At 37.4% G+C, this 14,545-nt stretch overlaps 1 protein-coding gene and 1 long non-coding RNA gene across 3 annotated transcripts in view; both read right to left on the bottom strand.

Moving 5' to 3' along the window:
* Positions 1–2,347, bottom strand: part of LOC307002438 — a 34,304-nt gene extending 31,957 nt beyond the window's left edge. For both annotated transcript variants that reach the window (XR_013798477.1, XR_013798478.1), the window contains exon 1: positions 2,258–2,347. This is a non-coding gene — a long non-coding RNA (uncharacterized lncRNA). The remainder of the gene's footprint in view (positions 1–2,257) is intronic.
* A 4,240-nt stretch (positions 2,348–6,587) lies between these two features.
* foxa3 (forkhead box A3) lies at positions 6,588–10,725 on the bottom strand. Its single transcript, XM_079621026.1, has 2 exons — positions 10,283–10,725; positions 6,588–9,329 (listed from the first exon to the last, which is right to left on the bottom strand). Exons 1-2 carry the CDS (start codon positions 10,352–10,354, stop codon positions 8,079–8,081), a joined length of 1,323 nt encoding a protein of 440 aa, XP_079477152.1. The 5' UTR covers positions 10,355–10,725; the 3' UTR covers positions 6,588–8,078.
* Positions 10,726–14,545: the final 3,820 nt, after the last annotated feature.

The following is a 14,545-nucleotide window of genomic DNA, read 5'->3' as shown; positions in this document are numbered from 1 at the left end:
AAAGGCCGAACGCGAGTCTAGTTCCGGTTCCTAAAACTCAGTTTCCATTCACTCCCATTATAAAGCTTTGAAGAGCCAGGATATTTTTAAATATAACTCTGATTGTGTTTGGCTGAAAGAAGAAAGTCATATACATCTAGGATGGCTTGAGTAAATTATTTTGTAATTTTAAGAGACTTTTTATTTTTGCGTGAACTATTTTATACTTTACTATTGTAGTGAGCTAATCAAATATATTGAGATCAAGATATTATTCGATTTGATATTTTGTGTCAACCTGCCGTGGCCAAATACGGTATATATAATAATAACAACAATAACTAAATGATTTAATTGTGTGTGATCCTGTAACTGTAACCTTTATTTCATTTTATTTTGGTCAAAATAATTGAGAAATTAAGAATTTGGTATGAGATAAAAAGTAATTGACGCACGCAGATAACACATAACCAGAAGTTTATCTCCATGAAATGGTAGTTCTGCCTTTAAAAGCATGTAGATTACGGATTTACAACTCAATAAAAAACAGCACTTAAACAAACATACTAAAAAGAAAACAACAAAATATATACAAATAATTAATATGGTCTATTTTTAAATATAGGCTACTTTTGTTTGCTAATTGAAAAGTAAAGGTATTGTTACTGCTTATTAAACTGGTTTCTGCAGTGCTCTAGAGAAATGCAGAGGACTGTTAATAAAGTATAGCAATTAACATGATAAATAATTGATTGAATCACTGACATGAGAGTATTGAGTATTCATGGTGCGGATGAGGTCATCATGAGGGGGCGGAGCCTGTGACTGACTGTGACCAATGTTTGTGTGGACGCACGGTGTGTGTGAGGGAGAGGGGTGTGTTTAGCTTCAGCAGATAATTCAACACAATACATCTGCACCTGCTTGTTATCAGTCTGCCATATTTTTATGCTTGTGTTATGACCGACAGTCATTCGGCTGCAGTCTTCTGGTCAAACTCCACTCTAACACTTTTAGGTCAGACCCACTAACCTCAGCATACTCCAGACACTATCTCTCAGATGAGCAAGTTTTTATTACTTACGGAGGTGTGTAAGATGTTAAAACCTGGCTATTGGCTACTATGTTTTGAAAAGATATTCAGTAAAATCCAATGCTGAAAATGAGTAGCAATCCTAGGGACTCAATAGGTGCAGACAAATGAAACATGTATAACTATAGTCTAAGGTTTCTGGTAGGGCCTTTATCAATTCAGTCAGTTATTTGATCTCAAAAGTGTCTTCAGAGGTCAAAGGTGACTTTTGAGGGTTTGTATGTGTGTTTGAAGACACTATGGGAATGAACTCAACAGGAATGTGTGTGCACATCTGGGGTCCATGTGGACATAAGGGGACAGATCAGGAAGAAAGTGTCAGTCTTGACTAGACAAAAGACAACACAGCCTGACTTGACAACCACTATCCATGGCCTCGTAAATCACCGAAGCACCCACACACACTCACACACACATATACACACCAACACAGCCGTCTCTATGGGACTTTTAGGCCGTAACCTCTTTTCTTCAACACAAAAGAGTAATTTCAACATAGTTTGGTCAGTTTTACCACCAGAAAGTCAGGCACGCACACATACACAAATGTATTAACTCAGTCTGACCTGATAAAAACCAGGGGTGCAAAGTAGCCTACTTGTGCTTCAATACTATATTTATACATTATTTGGGGGATTTTACTTTACTAAAGTACTGTTGAATACTTGTTCAATGTTTTTACAATTTCATTTAGACCATCTAAGTACACTTTGCATGTCATTAAAGCTGCAATATAGAAGATTGTTTGGTTAATAATTAACGAAATTCTATTTTGAGCCAGTAGCCTACATAACAAAAACTCAGTGTTTGAATTTCTCCTCTTGTAATATCCTGATATGTTATGGTAGGCTTATCATATCAATTTCGATTTTGAGCTGTCTGGTTGTATTTCGAGGGAAATCTAATGCATGCTTTTGCGTGTTTACACCATGGCCTCAAACTAAAGTCCGTCTGTGTTGCTAGTTAACGTTAGCTAGATAGCATTTGACAGAAACAGTAACCCTCTAAACAGCAAACCTTACCCTGGCCTGGGTATCACCTTGTCAAAATGTAACGTTACGTTAGAAACCTTGAACTGAAGAGTCGCGATCAAACAAGGGAAGAATAGAGAGCAGTAAAAAAAAAAAAAAAAACTTATGCATGACATTTTTTCCCCCGAAATTAATTTTAGTAAATTTTTCTTACTGTCCAGATCCGCTTTGATAGATATTTAAATTCATCATATTCATCCTGCAGGATCCAAGTGACGAAACACAACTGGCTGGTTAATATCGACTCTAAAATTACAGGTAATTGTATGTCAACCATAGATGGCGATAGAGAGTTTCTTATTGCAGCTATAAGTTTACATCTTTATTTTTATCCTAACAAGCAAATCAAATAAGTTTACTTTACTTTTATTTAAAACAACAGGATTCATTAGACTAGAGAGTAAAATGTAATAGGAAACAACTATATGAATTCACCTTTATAAGTCATTTTTACCCAAAGCATTTATTTAAATAATGCATTATAGGCTAACTTTTTCTTATTTATACGCATCGTTAGTAATAAACTGTGAATGATTAATCTTTTTAAATAAATGAGGTTCAATTTAAAATTAATCAATTTCAGAACAGGTTTCGTGATGGTTTCAGTATTGTTGCGAATAAACAGGTTTCTTTACAAAGTTTGTGCATCAAAATACTTGAATGAGAAAATCTCCTCCGTCTCTGATTAATTTCATGAAGAAATACTGAAAGTACATTTAAATGGCGATACTTTTGACTTTAAATCATTGTTTTTATTTTTTAATAAAAATACCTATTTTAACTTAAATGTATATGTACTTTTCACACCTGTGATTACAAAGGAAATTGACATTGGAAGAGAATATTCAAATAAAGCTATGTTAAGGATTTAGAGTATAGATTGGTGTAGCTCTCAGAATGAACTGACTCCATTGACAGACTGCATTTGACTGCGGCTGAGGCCTATACGGTGACGAGAACACCACGTCTCTGTTTTGTTGACACAGTGATCAAGCCAAGATCAATCTGCCTCTGAAAGGAAAATGTAATCATGCTGTTCGGCTGTCGTTGTCTCTGTCTGGCCTAATCAGCAGCCATTTTACCTTCACCCACAGCATGCCATAGAGCAAAGTCCAGCTCTTTATCTGCCTCTAACCTGCACACTATGAATGCTCCCTGTGACACACACTCTCTCTCTCTCTCTCTCTCTCTCTCTCTCTCTCTCTCTCTCTCTCTCTCTCTCTCTCTCTCTCTCTCTCTCTCTCTCTCTCTCTCTCTCTCTCTCTCTCTCTCTCTCTCTCTCTCTCTCTCTCTCTCTTTCCCGCTCTTGTTTATGTTCTTTTGCTGGCTCAGTTTCTTCACCGAAACCTGTTGTAGACAGCCAGCCAGCCAATGGAGAGACAGTAACTTGTGCTCAAAATAGTTTATGGATTGTTTGAAGTTAAAATACACTGAATATATTGTAGTTTGGAGTGAATTAATAGACATTGAGGGCGCATGCAATACATCAATATGGGTTTTTCAAAGACTGACTCTAAAAGTTGTACATTTTGGTCCCACCCACCTTGATTGGTTTCATTCCTGATTAGATGTCCTGTATATATATATAAATAACAACATCAAAACCACATCATTTTCTAGACTTTCATCAAGTCACTTTCCATTTCAGAGAAGGAGAAAAAAACATTTTACTGATATGCAAAGGCTTCAAATGAATGCCACTCTGACAGACTTTTAATGACTAATATGCAAATTACTCATTCATCATCATAAATGACTCAAACTTCAGCACAGAGAGAGAGAGAAGAAAAGAAAGTCTAAATCCATCCGCCTCAAGGCACACCTTGAAAAAACCTGACACCTAAGCAATGGCCTGTGGCATGAACAGGGTGGCGTTCGCTGAGCACGTCTTTAAAGAAAGTCAACAAAAGCTCACCCCTCCTACAGGATACAGTTAAGGATGCTGTGCTCGGCATTTGCATAGCACATCTTCTGGGACAGCCAAGTGTGTGTTTTAGATCACCTTTTCCTTATATTCTTCTCTCCGTGTCAGTTTTCTCTCTCGTCTATCGTTTTGCCCTCTTAACCGTTTTGCACAGGCTAAAAAGTAGCAAACAGGATAGAGATAATCAGAAACGTGGCAAGACTGAGGAAGCAATAGAGATGAAAGTGATTTTAAACATGACTGTCTCTTATCAGAGTCTGGTGTCCTATCAGCAGAATATGGCTCATAACAGCCAGGATTAATTCTGCAAGAACGGAAGTTATTACGCACCTTCACGCTGTCCGGTAAAAGGCCAACGTCACAAGTGTGATGTTTTTCCATCCACTGTGTTTAGCACCTGTCGCACTTTAGGAACACGCTTTCGTGTATGACACTATTAGGCCTAACAAGATTCAACTCATTTTTAAAGTCAGTTTAATGTAATTTAAGTTACAATGACTTGAACATCCAAGTTGATTGTACTTAAAAATGTAGGGCAGCAATTTTTTTATTTTTTTTTGGCTACTTACTCAAATAGTTTCTGAGTAATATTAATTAAGGACATGTTCTTATAGAGTTACAGTTAGGGTTTGGTTTAGTGTTACTTGTAATTATGCATAATTTACTTTTGTTACTATAGAAAGTACACTGTAAAATATTATATGGCCAATGAGTTATGACAACATATGTTTTTACATTGCTTTAACTTTAATAATAATAAACACATTTTTTTAAAGTCAGTAATAAATAAGTCAGTTTAAAGTCATGTAATTGAAGTTGAAATGACTTAAACCTCCAAGTTGATTGTACTTAAAAATTTAAGGCAGCAACTTTATTTTTACAGTGTCCATGTAGTAATGTGTAACTATGTCACCTTAAAACAAATGTTACCAATTATGAAATTACATATAAAGAAGTCCTAAGTCTCAATGTCCCAGTGTTGTTTAGGACCCTACTGACTTAAACTGCATGGACAAAAACTCTTATCTTCTTTTGTTTTCTGGAGAAGAAAGAAAGGCATACAGGTTTGGAACATCATTATGTATTTTTGTGGTGAATTTTTCCATTAAGATTGAAGTAATTCTTAATTAGGTCACAATGGAAAAGGTACATTCCAGTTTAGTCATGATGGGAAGGGCCCTCTGTTACTTGTCCCTAATTTGCCATTGTGTCACTGTGGAAACCATATCAGTGGCGTATTGGCGTATCTTATCAGGCTGGTGGCCCAGCAGCAAGGTCCCTTTGTGTTTCTCATGAAGAAATAGCTACTATAGATTCCCACCAGGAGACCCAGGGCAGAGTCTACTTTACATTTTCTCTTTTTCTCCAGCCCATGTCTATCTTTCATCCTTCCCTCGCTTTTGCATGTGATCCGCTCTGCCTTTGAAAAAGCTCTCCAGAGTGACGCGACGAGAGAGAACGGTTTCACAGCTCTCTGTGATAAAGCCAAGAAACACTGAGGCTGAACCGCGTGGCTTGAGTTCTGCTCGCCATCAGACAGGGTGGGATATTTCACACCAAAATAAGAAAGAAACACGATACAATACACGTTTAAAATGATTATGAAAACTTTGAGGTGTAGATGATTTATTATTACCGGATGGTCTTGGGACAATAAAACATGATAGGGCTATTATCCTGGCAGATGGAATATGTCTGCAACATGGTTATTATATTGCTTGTGCTCGTTTTACAGTAAGGGTCTTCAAAATGTCACTCTTCAGATTGTGATTGTTTTATTTAGACATACAGTGGGATCCAACACTTCTGTTTTTCAGTGTTTTCAAACTTGATATACATTTTTGCATTTGATATCAGCACTGAAGCTGAAGCAGTGATGTTTATATCAAACCTGATGATCATGTTACTTTATCTCAAATGTTACAATGGGGCAATTGCAATTCTGTATTATTCTCCAGTTCTGCAATGATCAGGGCATGTATTGCCTATTTCTTCACTCATTTGCAGAAACATATACACAGACAAGGATTATATAGTCTCAGACTAAAATGCATGAGCTGTTTTAACTGAAAGCAACTTGCACTGACATATCTTAAAATATGTCTCAAGATGCACAACAGAAATGTATAAAGCATAAAGTTTTTCTAAAGCATAAAAGCTACTTAAAGTCCTAATTAAACTAAGGCCTAATCCTGGCTTAATCTAAGCCTTGTCTGTAAAACCGGGCCATAAAGGTACAACTACCTTATCTTCCCCTAAAAGGTGCATATCACCTTAGTGTAGTAATATGTACCTTAAGGAACTACTATGAACCTTTTAGGGGTAAATAAGAAAAAAAATTCTGCTCATCCTTGACTAGAATCATAAAAATGACAAAAACTCATAATACAGCTCTTTCCATACGAGTCAGCGTACAAGCTGTTTTAAAATACTGTACCTAGGGCAATTTAGATTCATCAATGCATAATATGTTTTATATTTTACTCTAATAAATATCAAAACATTTTCAATAGTGTCACATTTATATTTTAGGAATATGTAAAATAACGCCAAAGCATATGTGAGAAGTTTGTTTTTAATAAGAAGAGAACATAACAAACATTAAGAACATACCATGAAACGATCAACCAAATAAAAGCAATATATATATATATTAAGACACTTATCTTTTAAGCCGAACGGCCAAAAAGCTGGGTTTAAATAAAACTAAACAGTACAAGAACATCAACTCTGACCTGCTTTCTTACAAAATTCAAAAAGACTTGCAAGAATTTTGCTTTATGATATGATGGCTTGAGACAATGTGTTTATTATTAAAACTGCTTTCGAATCTCCGAAGGAGATTTTTTTAAATGACGAGATCTTACAAAAATACATCATGGCAATTTCACTAGGTTCTGTATAATTTGCTGATAAAAAGGTAGTTACAAAGCATTTTTGTAACAAAACAGTCCCACCCCTCCCCAACAGTGAAGAACAGAGAGGTCACTAGTGCAAAGTATTGTATGGAAATGGCCCTTAGTGCATTGTCTGCTGATCTGAGTAAGAGCCGAAGCCGAGCCGAGCTGAGCAGAACATGTGGCACACTGGAATAACAGTGAAAGGTCTTTTTCGTGAATGTCATTGCCAGTATTTCTAAAAAAAAGGGAAGTCTGGAAAACAAACAGCTGGATTTACCACAGTTTAATCCATCTTTGTCAATCTTTTATCTCTTTATATATATATATATATATATATATATATATATATAGCCTACTTAACACAAAATTCTTCAGAATATACAAAATGACTTTATGGCCAAGAGTAAAAAAAAAGCAATTCTTCAGCTTCTCTAAGGGACAAGCATAACGATACACACTCTCCGTACACGCGCACTGTATGTTAGTGCGCTTCAAATGAACATGCGTTATTCTGTAACACAAAACAGGAGAGTTTCCCTGTAACACAGTAACACCTGCTCACAGCAGTAACCTGAACTCAAACGCTTCCGCAATCATGCTCACGTCCTCTTATTGTCACATTGTTTACGTAACTTCACAACACAAAATCATACAAGATATATTAAATTCTTCCCTTCATAAATAAATGCCTGACTCCTGCTTCCCCAAAAACAGTATATATACACATGGCATCATTTTTATACATCTTCTGTGTTACATCCGAAACCAAAATGTTTAGTTCCCGAATAGTTAAATTAGTTTCTGTAAAATAGCATTGGAACTCGTCCCTTGGTTCTGGTGAAAGCTGTTCACTCTTAAAAATAAAAGTTCTTTATTGGCATCTATGGTTCCATTAAGAACCTTCAACATCCATGGAACCCTTTCATTGCACAAAAGCTTCTTTCTTCACACTACTTTTTAAGAAATGTTCACTGAAAGGTTCTTTGGGGAGCCGGAAATGTTTATTATATGGAATCACTGTGAAACCCCCCCTTTGAAACCTTTATTTTTAAGAGTGCAGGAAACGTAGTTGTTGATGGCAAAGCAAGCTCTTGAGGTTGAAGATGTCCTGCCATTAAGAGTCTGTGGAGTTCAAACGGCTGGTCAGCACATTAGGATGCGTTGAGGACAGACCTGCTGTAGAGGGTCTGGTAATACGCACCAGAGTCAATGGCGGACGGACCAGCGCTGTCATAGATCTGCTTGGCGGCCATGGGAGAAGACGTGGTGTAGCTGTTGTAAGCCATCACCTGGTCCTGGTACGACTTGAGGTCCATCTTCTGCTCGTTGGACATGAGATTGGTGATGGAGAACGGATGGTTGAAATTGTAGTGTGGGTCCATGGACTTCAGGGGGTCGTTCTGCAGGTCCAGGTGTTGCATCGGGCTGGCCAACAGGTGAGGGCTGCCGCCCATGCCCTGAGAGTGCAGGTGTGAGCCGGACGGGGGCATTGAGGAGGACACCGAAGACGGGATTGGCACTGGCGAGGTGTGTGAAAGGCTGGGCGCTTGAGACGGGCAGTCCATCTGCACCAGGCTCCTCTGCTGCTCCTCCGAGGCTGATCCGGCATGGGAGCTGTCGGAGTGGGCAGAGTCGGCACCTTCGGAGCCGGTGGCGGGACTGTGCTCCTCCTGCATGCCCTCACCGCTGTGCCCGCCCTTGCCACCGCCTTCCTGGGATTTCGTTGAGCTCTTCTTCCCAGACTTTTCCTCAATCTTGAAGCGCTTCTGCCGACGCAGGTAGCAGCCGTTCTCGAACATGTTCCCAGAATTGGGGTGCAGCGCCCAGTAGGAGCCCTTGCCGGGCTTGTCGGGCGAACGCGCCACTTTGACGAAGCAGTCGTTGAAGGACAGAGAGTGGCGGATGGAGTTCTGCCAGCGCTGCTGGTTCTCGCGGTAGTACGGGAACAGATCCATGATCCACTGGTAGATTTCGTTGAGGGTTAGCATCTTGCTGTTGGACTGCTGGATCGCCATCGTGATGAGGGATATGTAGGAGTACGGTGGCTTGGCGTGGGTTAGAGAGCGACGGTAGGGCTTTGGCATCTCCTTAGTCCGGTTAAGAGAGGTAGGAGAGGGGTAGCTGATCTGGGACATAGGCTGGCCCATGCTTTGGTAATGCGAGAGGGGACCCAGCGAGGAGGCAGAAGAGCCCAGCTGGGTCAGAGAACTGGGGTTCAGAGAGGAGCCTACAGGGGACAGGCTCATGTGGTTGGGGCCTCCACCCATGCTGCCCAATGGGCTGCTGTTGAGACCTGAGCTGGGATAGCCCATATTCATGCTGGATGCGGAACAGGCCGAGTTCAGATTTATGTAGCTGTTCAAGCTGCTCACTGAGTTCATGGCGCTCGGGGAGGAATACATCTGAAAGAAAATAACACATGACATTAATGTTTTGCCTTCAATTCGCCATCAACACTAAAGTAACTATAAAAACAAAATCTAACAGTTTATAAACACACACACAATTAGAATATAGCAGTGTTTCACCTAAGGCTTCTATATCATATAAAGTTATTGCCAAACTACAATAGTCTAACTTTGTTATACTCTAAGTTTCTGTTATTACAAAATAATGTGCATAGAATTATTGAAGTGTAGTTAATTTAAGTGTTTTATAATGAATATATATATATTTTTTTTTCGTTTTACAATATAAAATAATATTGTGCGATTTTAACCATCGGTTTATTTAAAACTTTTCAGCAATTTTAGAACGAGTCTCAAAAATAGAATTAAATTCAAAGAAGTAGGCTACTAAATTAAAAAAATATATATTATAATTACATTTGTGGCGCAGGGTTCGTGGTCACAGAATTTTGGCCAGCAATAGCACAAGTTTCAATATAAATGCGCAAATGGAGAATAACATTTTAAACGAATGCTGCTTTATGAATAAACAATTAGGCTATCTACTTGACTTTACAGCCTATATTGGTTCCACTGCGAGTGCACGAGAATGAAACGTAAAATTAAAATCGAAATCTAATCGAAAGCTAAATGATGACTCTAAAAATAGCCTAATGTAGCCTTATTCATTCAATCAATAAAATAATAGTAACATGCGAACATTACATCGTTATATATCATTTTATTGTCCTATTTAAAACATGTTATTTCGAATTATTTCTATCTATCTATCTACTATCTATCTATCTATCTATCTATCTATCTATCTATCTATCTATCTATCTATCTATCTATCTATCTATCTATCTATCTATCTATCTATCTATCTATCTATCTATCTATTTCTTGTATAAAAAATATATTTTATTAACTAAATAAAACAAAATTGAAGACTTTCCAGAACTTACTTCGCTTGTCTCGCTGTAGAAAGCATTCCATTCCGGAATTTCATGTGATTCCATCTTCACGGAGTTCAACATCCCCAAATAAAGTTGTAACTCGTAAGAAAGTGATCGGACACTAACCGTGTATTAAATTGTCCTTCAGTTTTTTTTTCCTCAGCGGTTTTGTATAAAAAAAGAAAAGAAAAGAAAAGAAAAACGTCCCACAAGACGACACACGTTGTAATTCCACGTAATATTACTGCATGAACTGCAATACAAAGTTTAATAAAGTTATGCTCGTCTGTTGTCTTCAGTCCCGTGGATCAATCAGATGGTTTCTCATGATTGGGTAACTTAGTTCACTCAGTTTTTGTGTGTCGCAGGACCCGTAAACATTTTCAAGTAATCCCGAGAAGTCCAAACGAGAAGCTGTCGTGGAGTCTGTGTCAGGTCTCTGTGGTGAGTCCCGTAGAAAAGCCTCACCTCGGGCTTTAAACACGCGCAGGTGAGGGAGGGGCCGCGCCACGGGCCCCGGGACGCAGGAAGACTCCCTAAAGGTCTCTCTTGCCCCCTGCTGTTCTGTATATTGGCCAGCCGACACATCCATCTCAATTGTCATCCCAGACAACTTCAGGCCTAGAAAGAAAATGAATAGAAAGAAATGTAGAAGATTTTGGGCCTCTGCTGGAACTTAAAGAAGGATGGGCTTAATATAGAATTTTTGATAGATATATAGATAGATAGATAGATAGATAGATAGATAGATAGATAGATAGGTAGATAGGTAGATAGATAGATAGATAGATTGTCTTGTTTTTGATTCGTCGCTCATTTGATTCCGTCATTCCGTGATGTGTTCAGTTTAAGCTCATCAGGGTTTAAACTCATCACGGCGGGGGTCCACATCTGTAATCTGAGGTGCCAGTTTTAAAAGTTGTTAAATCCCCTCGGCTATCACTTTCACGTCGGTCACAGTATAAGCGAAGGACGATGATTAATTCTCCAGATTTAAAAAGATGATCCCATGCTGTGTTTTCTCAAACCCGAGGACGTGCACGTTCGTTTAGTAGAAATAAAAAGCAAAGTAAGAAAATCAAAATACACTGATTTGATCGTAAAGGCGCTGCAGAATGACATTCGAAAATACACGCTTAAAAACAGAAATGCATGTTTGGTTCCCTCAAAGACCAAAGATAAAAGACCTTTATTACATTTTAGAACTCTAATAGTTCTACAGAACTCGTTTCCACTGTAAAGATGGAAGTTCTATGGATGATGAAGGTTCTTTATTTTTAGCGACCTTTATTAAACAAAATGAACATCAAATGAACAAAGATTAATTTATAATTGAAACGAAAATATTCAGAAAATGCAGTATTTGTAGCATTATGCGACAAAAACTGCATTTTCGTTTTAATTACAAATGCATCTTTGTTCATTTGATCTCATTGGCTATTATATTATTTTTAATTAGCCTCTATTTTTACATAGCCTATAGGCCTATGCTAATTGTTTTATTTATTTCAAGCAAATCGCTTTTGTTTGCGAGTTTGGCCTTCATTTGCCGGGACAAAAGCAGATTTGATTTTTGAAGTCTTTCCATAAATTTTCAATGTGAACATCTGTGAACTTTTCCTGGCTTGAAATGACCCGTGAAGATGCGACTGTATATGTGAATACACATCTGTTGTTAGGCGCAGACAGGAACATCACAATGTCAATGCATTTCCTAATGGCTAATGAATGGAGATGTAATTGATCAACTGGCGGGGGGTCGACAGGATTAGGAGACCTGACCCCCAAACTGCAACTTATGAGATGTTCACACAACAGTTGTCTGTGTCCATCTAAAAGAGTTATTAGCTATAGGCTAACTATTGATCACAGCATTTCTTTCTTGATTGGCCAGTTGCTCTTAATTTCGTGATCGCTTATAGCCTATCGAATCAGATGGGACTTTAGACAGAGAAATTACATTGTTAAATTGTTTATCCTGTGGGTGCACACGATCAAGAATAATACTCATACTAAAAAGCTTGTAAAGAACTTGGTTTGGCACGCTTGAGGTGGTGTATTGGCGAACACACATCTGAACATCCTCCTGCTGTCTCTGCGCTTCTCATGCAATGCAGCGGCGCATCGTTCATTAACACCTCTATAATTGGATAACAATAGTCTTAATGGGTGACGCTAATGGAGGAAGCAGAATATTAGAAACGTGTCTTAAGGCTTTTGAGGAGCCAAACAGCAGTGAGTCATTAATGATGGTCGAACTGGTTGAAAATACGAAGAAATTCACATGGAAGCCTTCAGATGACATGCAGACTTCAGACAGCTTTCACCAATCTATTAGAAAAATTTAAAAAAATGTCCTTCCAGAACAATATCAATATATGTAGGCTATTTATCGTAAATTACTGTAGTTAGGCCTATATGTAATATTGTATATCACTGATAAAAATGATTTTGTGGTGAGGTAAATTGGCTAGGTCTAAAAAAAAAAAAAAAAAAAAACCATGTGTAATTTATGAAAAAGTTGGTAAGAATAATAATAAAAAACGAAGTAAATTATACCAGTAGCTGCTCAATTGAAGCGTGTAGACATTAAAGCGTAAATATCAACGTTATAAAAATTAAGTAAAATTACTAAACTTTTCAGACACTGGTGTTCCCATCATGCCCTGGGCCTTGAATAATTAATTAGGTCGATTTTTCACTGTTTTCCAGCTGTATTTACACTTTTATGTCATTGTTAGGATTAGTAACTTGACATTTTGTGACATTTGGACTTAATTTTCTACTCAAAATGACACAATCAAACACAAAAACGCTCCATCAAATGTTACCGTCATTGTGTAATGTCTACCAAGTATTGAGGTCTCTGCGTCCACTTGACACTTAACTTTTGATACATAGATATGGCGTCTCAAACAATATAGCCTAGTATTAAGTACTTAATGTTTTAAAACATATACTTCGAAAGTGTGGTTTAATCAATGTTTTATATAGTTTGACTGAGATGTATCGCAATAAAACGTTAATGTGACCAATGTACAGAAGACTGAACATTCGTTTATTTCTGAAATCAAAGACTTGCCACCCTTACAAAGAGTTTATTCAAGTGTGCTATTACTACTTTTAAACTAAAAATAAGTATATGTTCAGACTACTTTTCATGTAGCCAATTACTCCGCAATACCTAGCCTACTCAAAAATACAGTAGCTATACTTGCCTTCTACTGACAGAAACGTCTGTCATAATATTTGGCCTGCAGGCCTACACTTGTACACATTCTTTGATCGAGATGTACTTAAAAGTAATTATTCTAAGTGGCTAGGTGTGTAGTTGTTTACTCTTCTGATTTACATACTGTCTTGAACAACATTCTGCCTACATTGTTTGAAAATATTGATTTATAAAGAAAACAGATATATTCCTAATTCTGAGTATGAGAAGGTTAAGGGAAATTTATGTGAAAGTAGGAATTTACTTCAAAAAAGGTATATTTAAAGTAAAAATTAATAGGCCTTACCTAAATAGGAACAAAGTAGGCCTACTTGAAGTGCATACTGTATGTGTGTGTGTGTTTAGTAATCTATAATGATGTTAAGTTCACTTAAATAAAACCTACAAGTATACATCCCATGTAAAGCTACTGTAGTTTACTGACAGTATAGTTCAGTGTACTTTCATAAACTAAAAAAAATGTGCAACAATTTGACTAGTAAACTATCAGTAGGCCTATAAATATGCGTTCTGTAATAAAACTGATGCGTCCTATAATCAAACTATAATCAAATTATCCTAGTAGGCCTATAGCCTACTTATTTGTTTGTAAGGACAATGGTTTGCCAATCATTTTGCTGAGGATGCATATTCTATTCGATTCTGTTCTATGGAAAAGTATATCTGTAGAGTTACACACAACGTGCTTTTTAGGTTTTACACGTTGCAAAATGCATGAAAAAGTTAGAAATGCTATTGTTTTAAAACTTAAACCAATGTCCCTATTGTTTTATTTTTAGTTAGAATTAACAGACTTTATAAATAGTGTCGTCTCATGAAGTGTAATGTCACTTAATGAACACTAAATAGGCAACTTTTAGTTTCACATTTCATTCACCGCTTATCAAGAGAATCAAGTGTTTATTTACTAACCAACCCGATCCAGTTCTTGTTCTGCTGCGGTGTGTCGGGAGAATATCTCCATCTGCTGGACTAAGTGAAACATTACAGCAGTGAGGCACCATGACACAACATTGAGACTTTCAGTTTAGAATCATTGA

Source organism: Phoxinus phoxinus, assembly GCF_949152265.1.
Source record: "Phoxinus phoxinus genome assembly, chromosome: 8".
Lineage (NCBI taxonomy): Eukaryota > Metazoa > Chordata > Actinopteri > Cypriniformes > Leuciscidae > Phoxinus > Phoxinus phoxinus.
The sequence above is the reverse complement of the archived record's forward strand: the minus strand, read 5'-3'. Positions and strand labels throughout refer to the sequence as shown.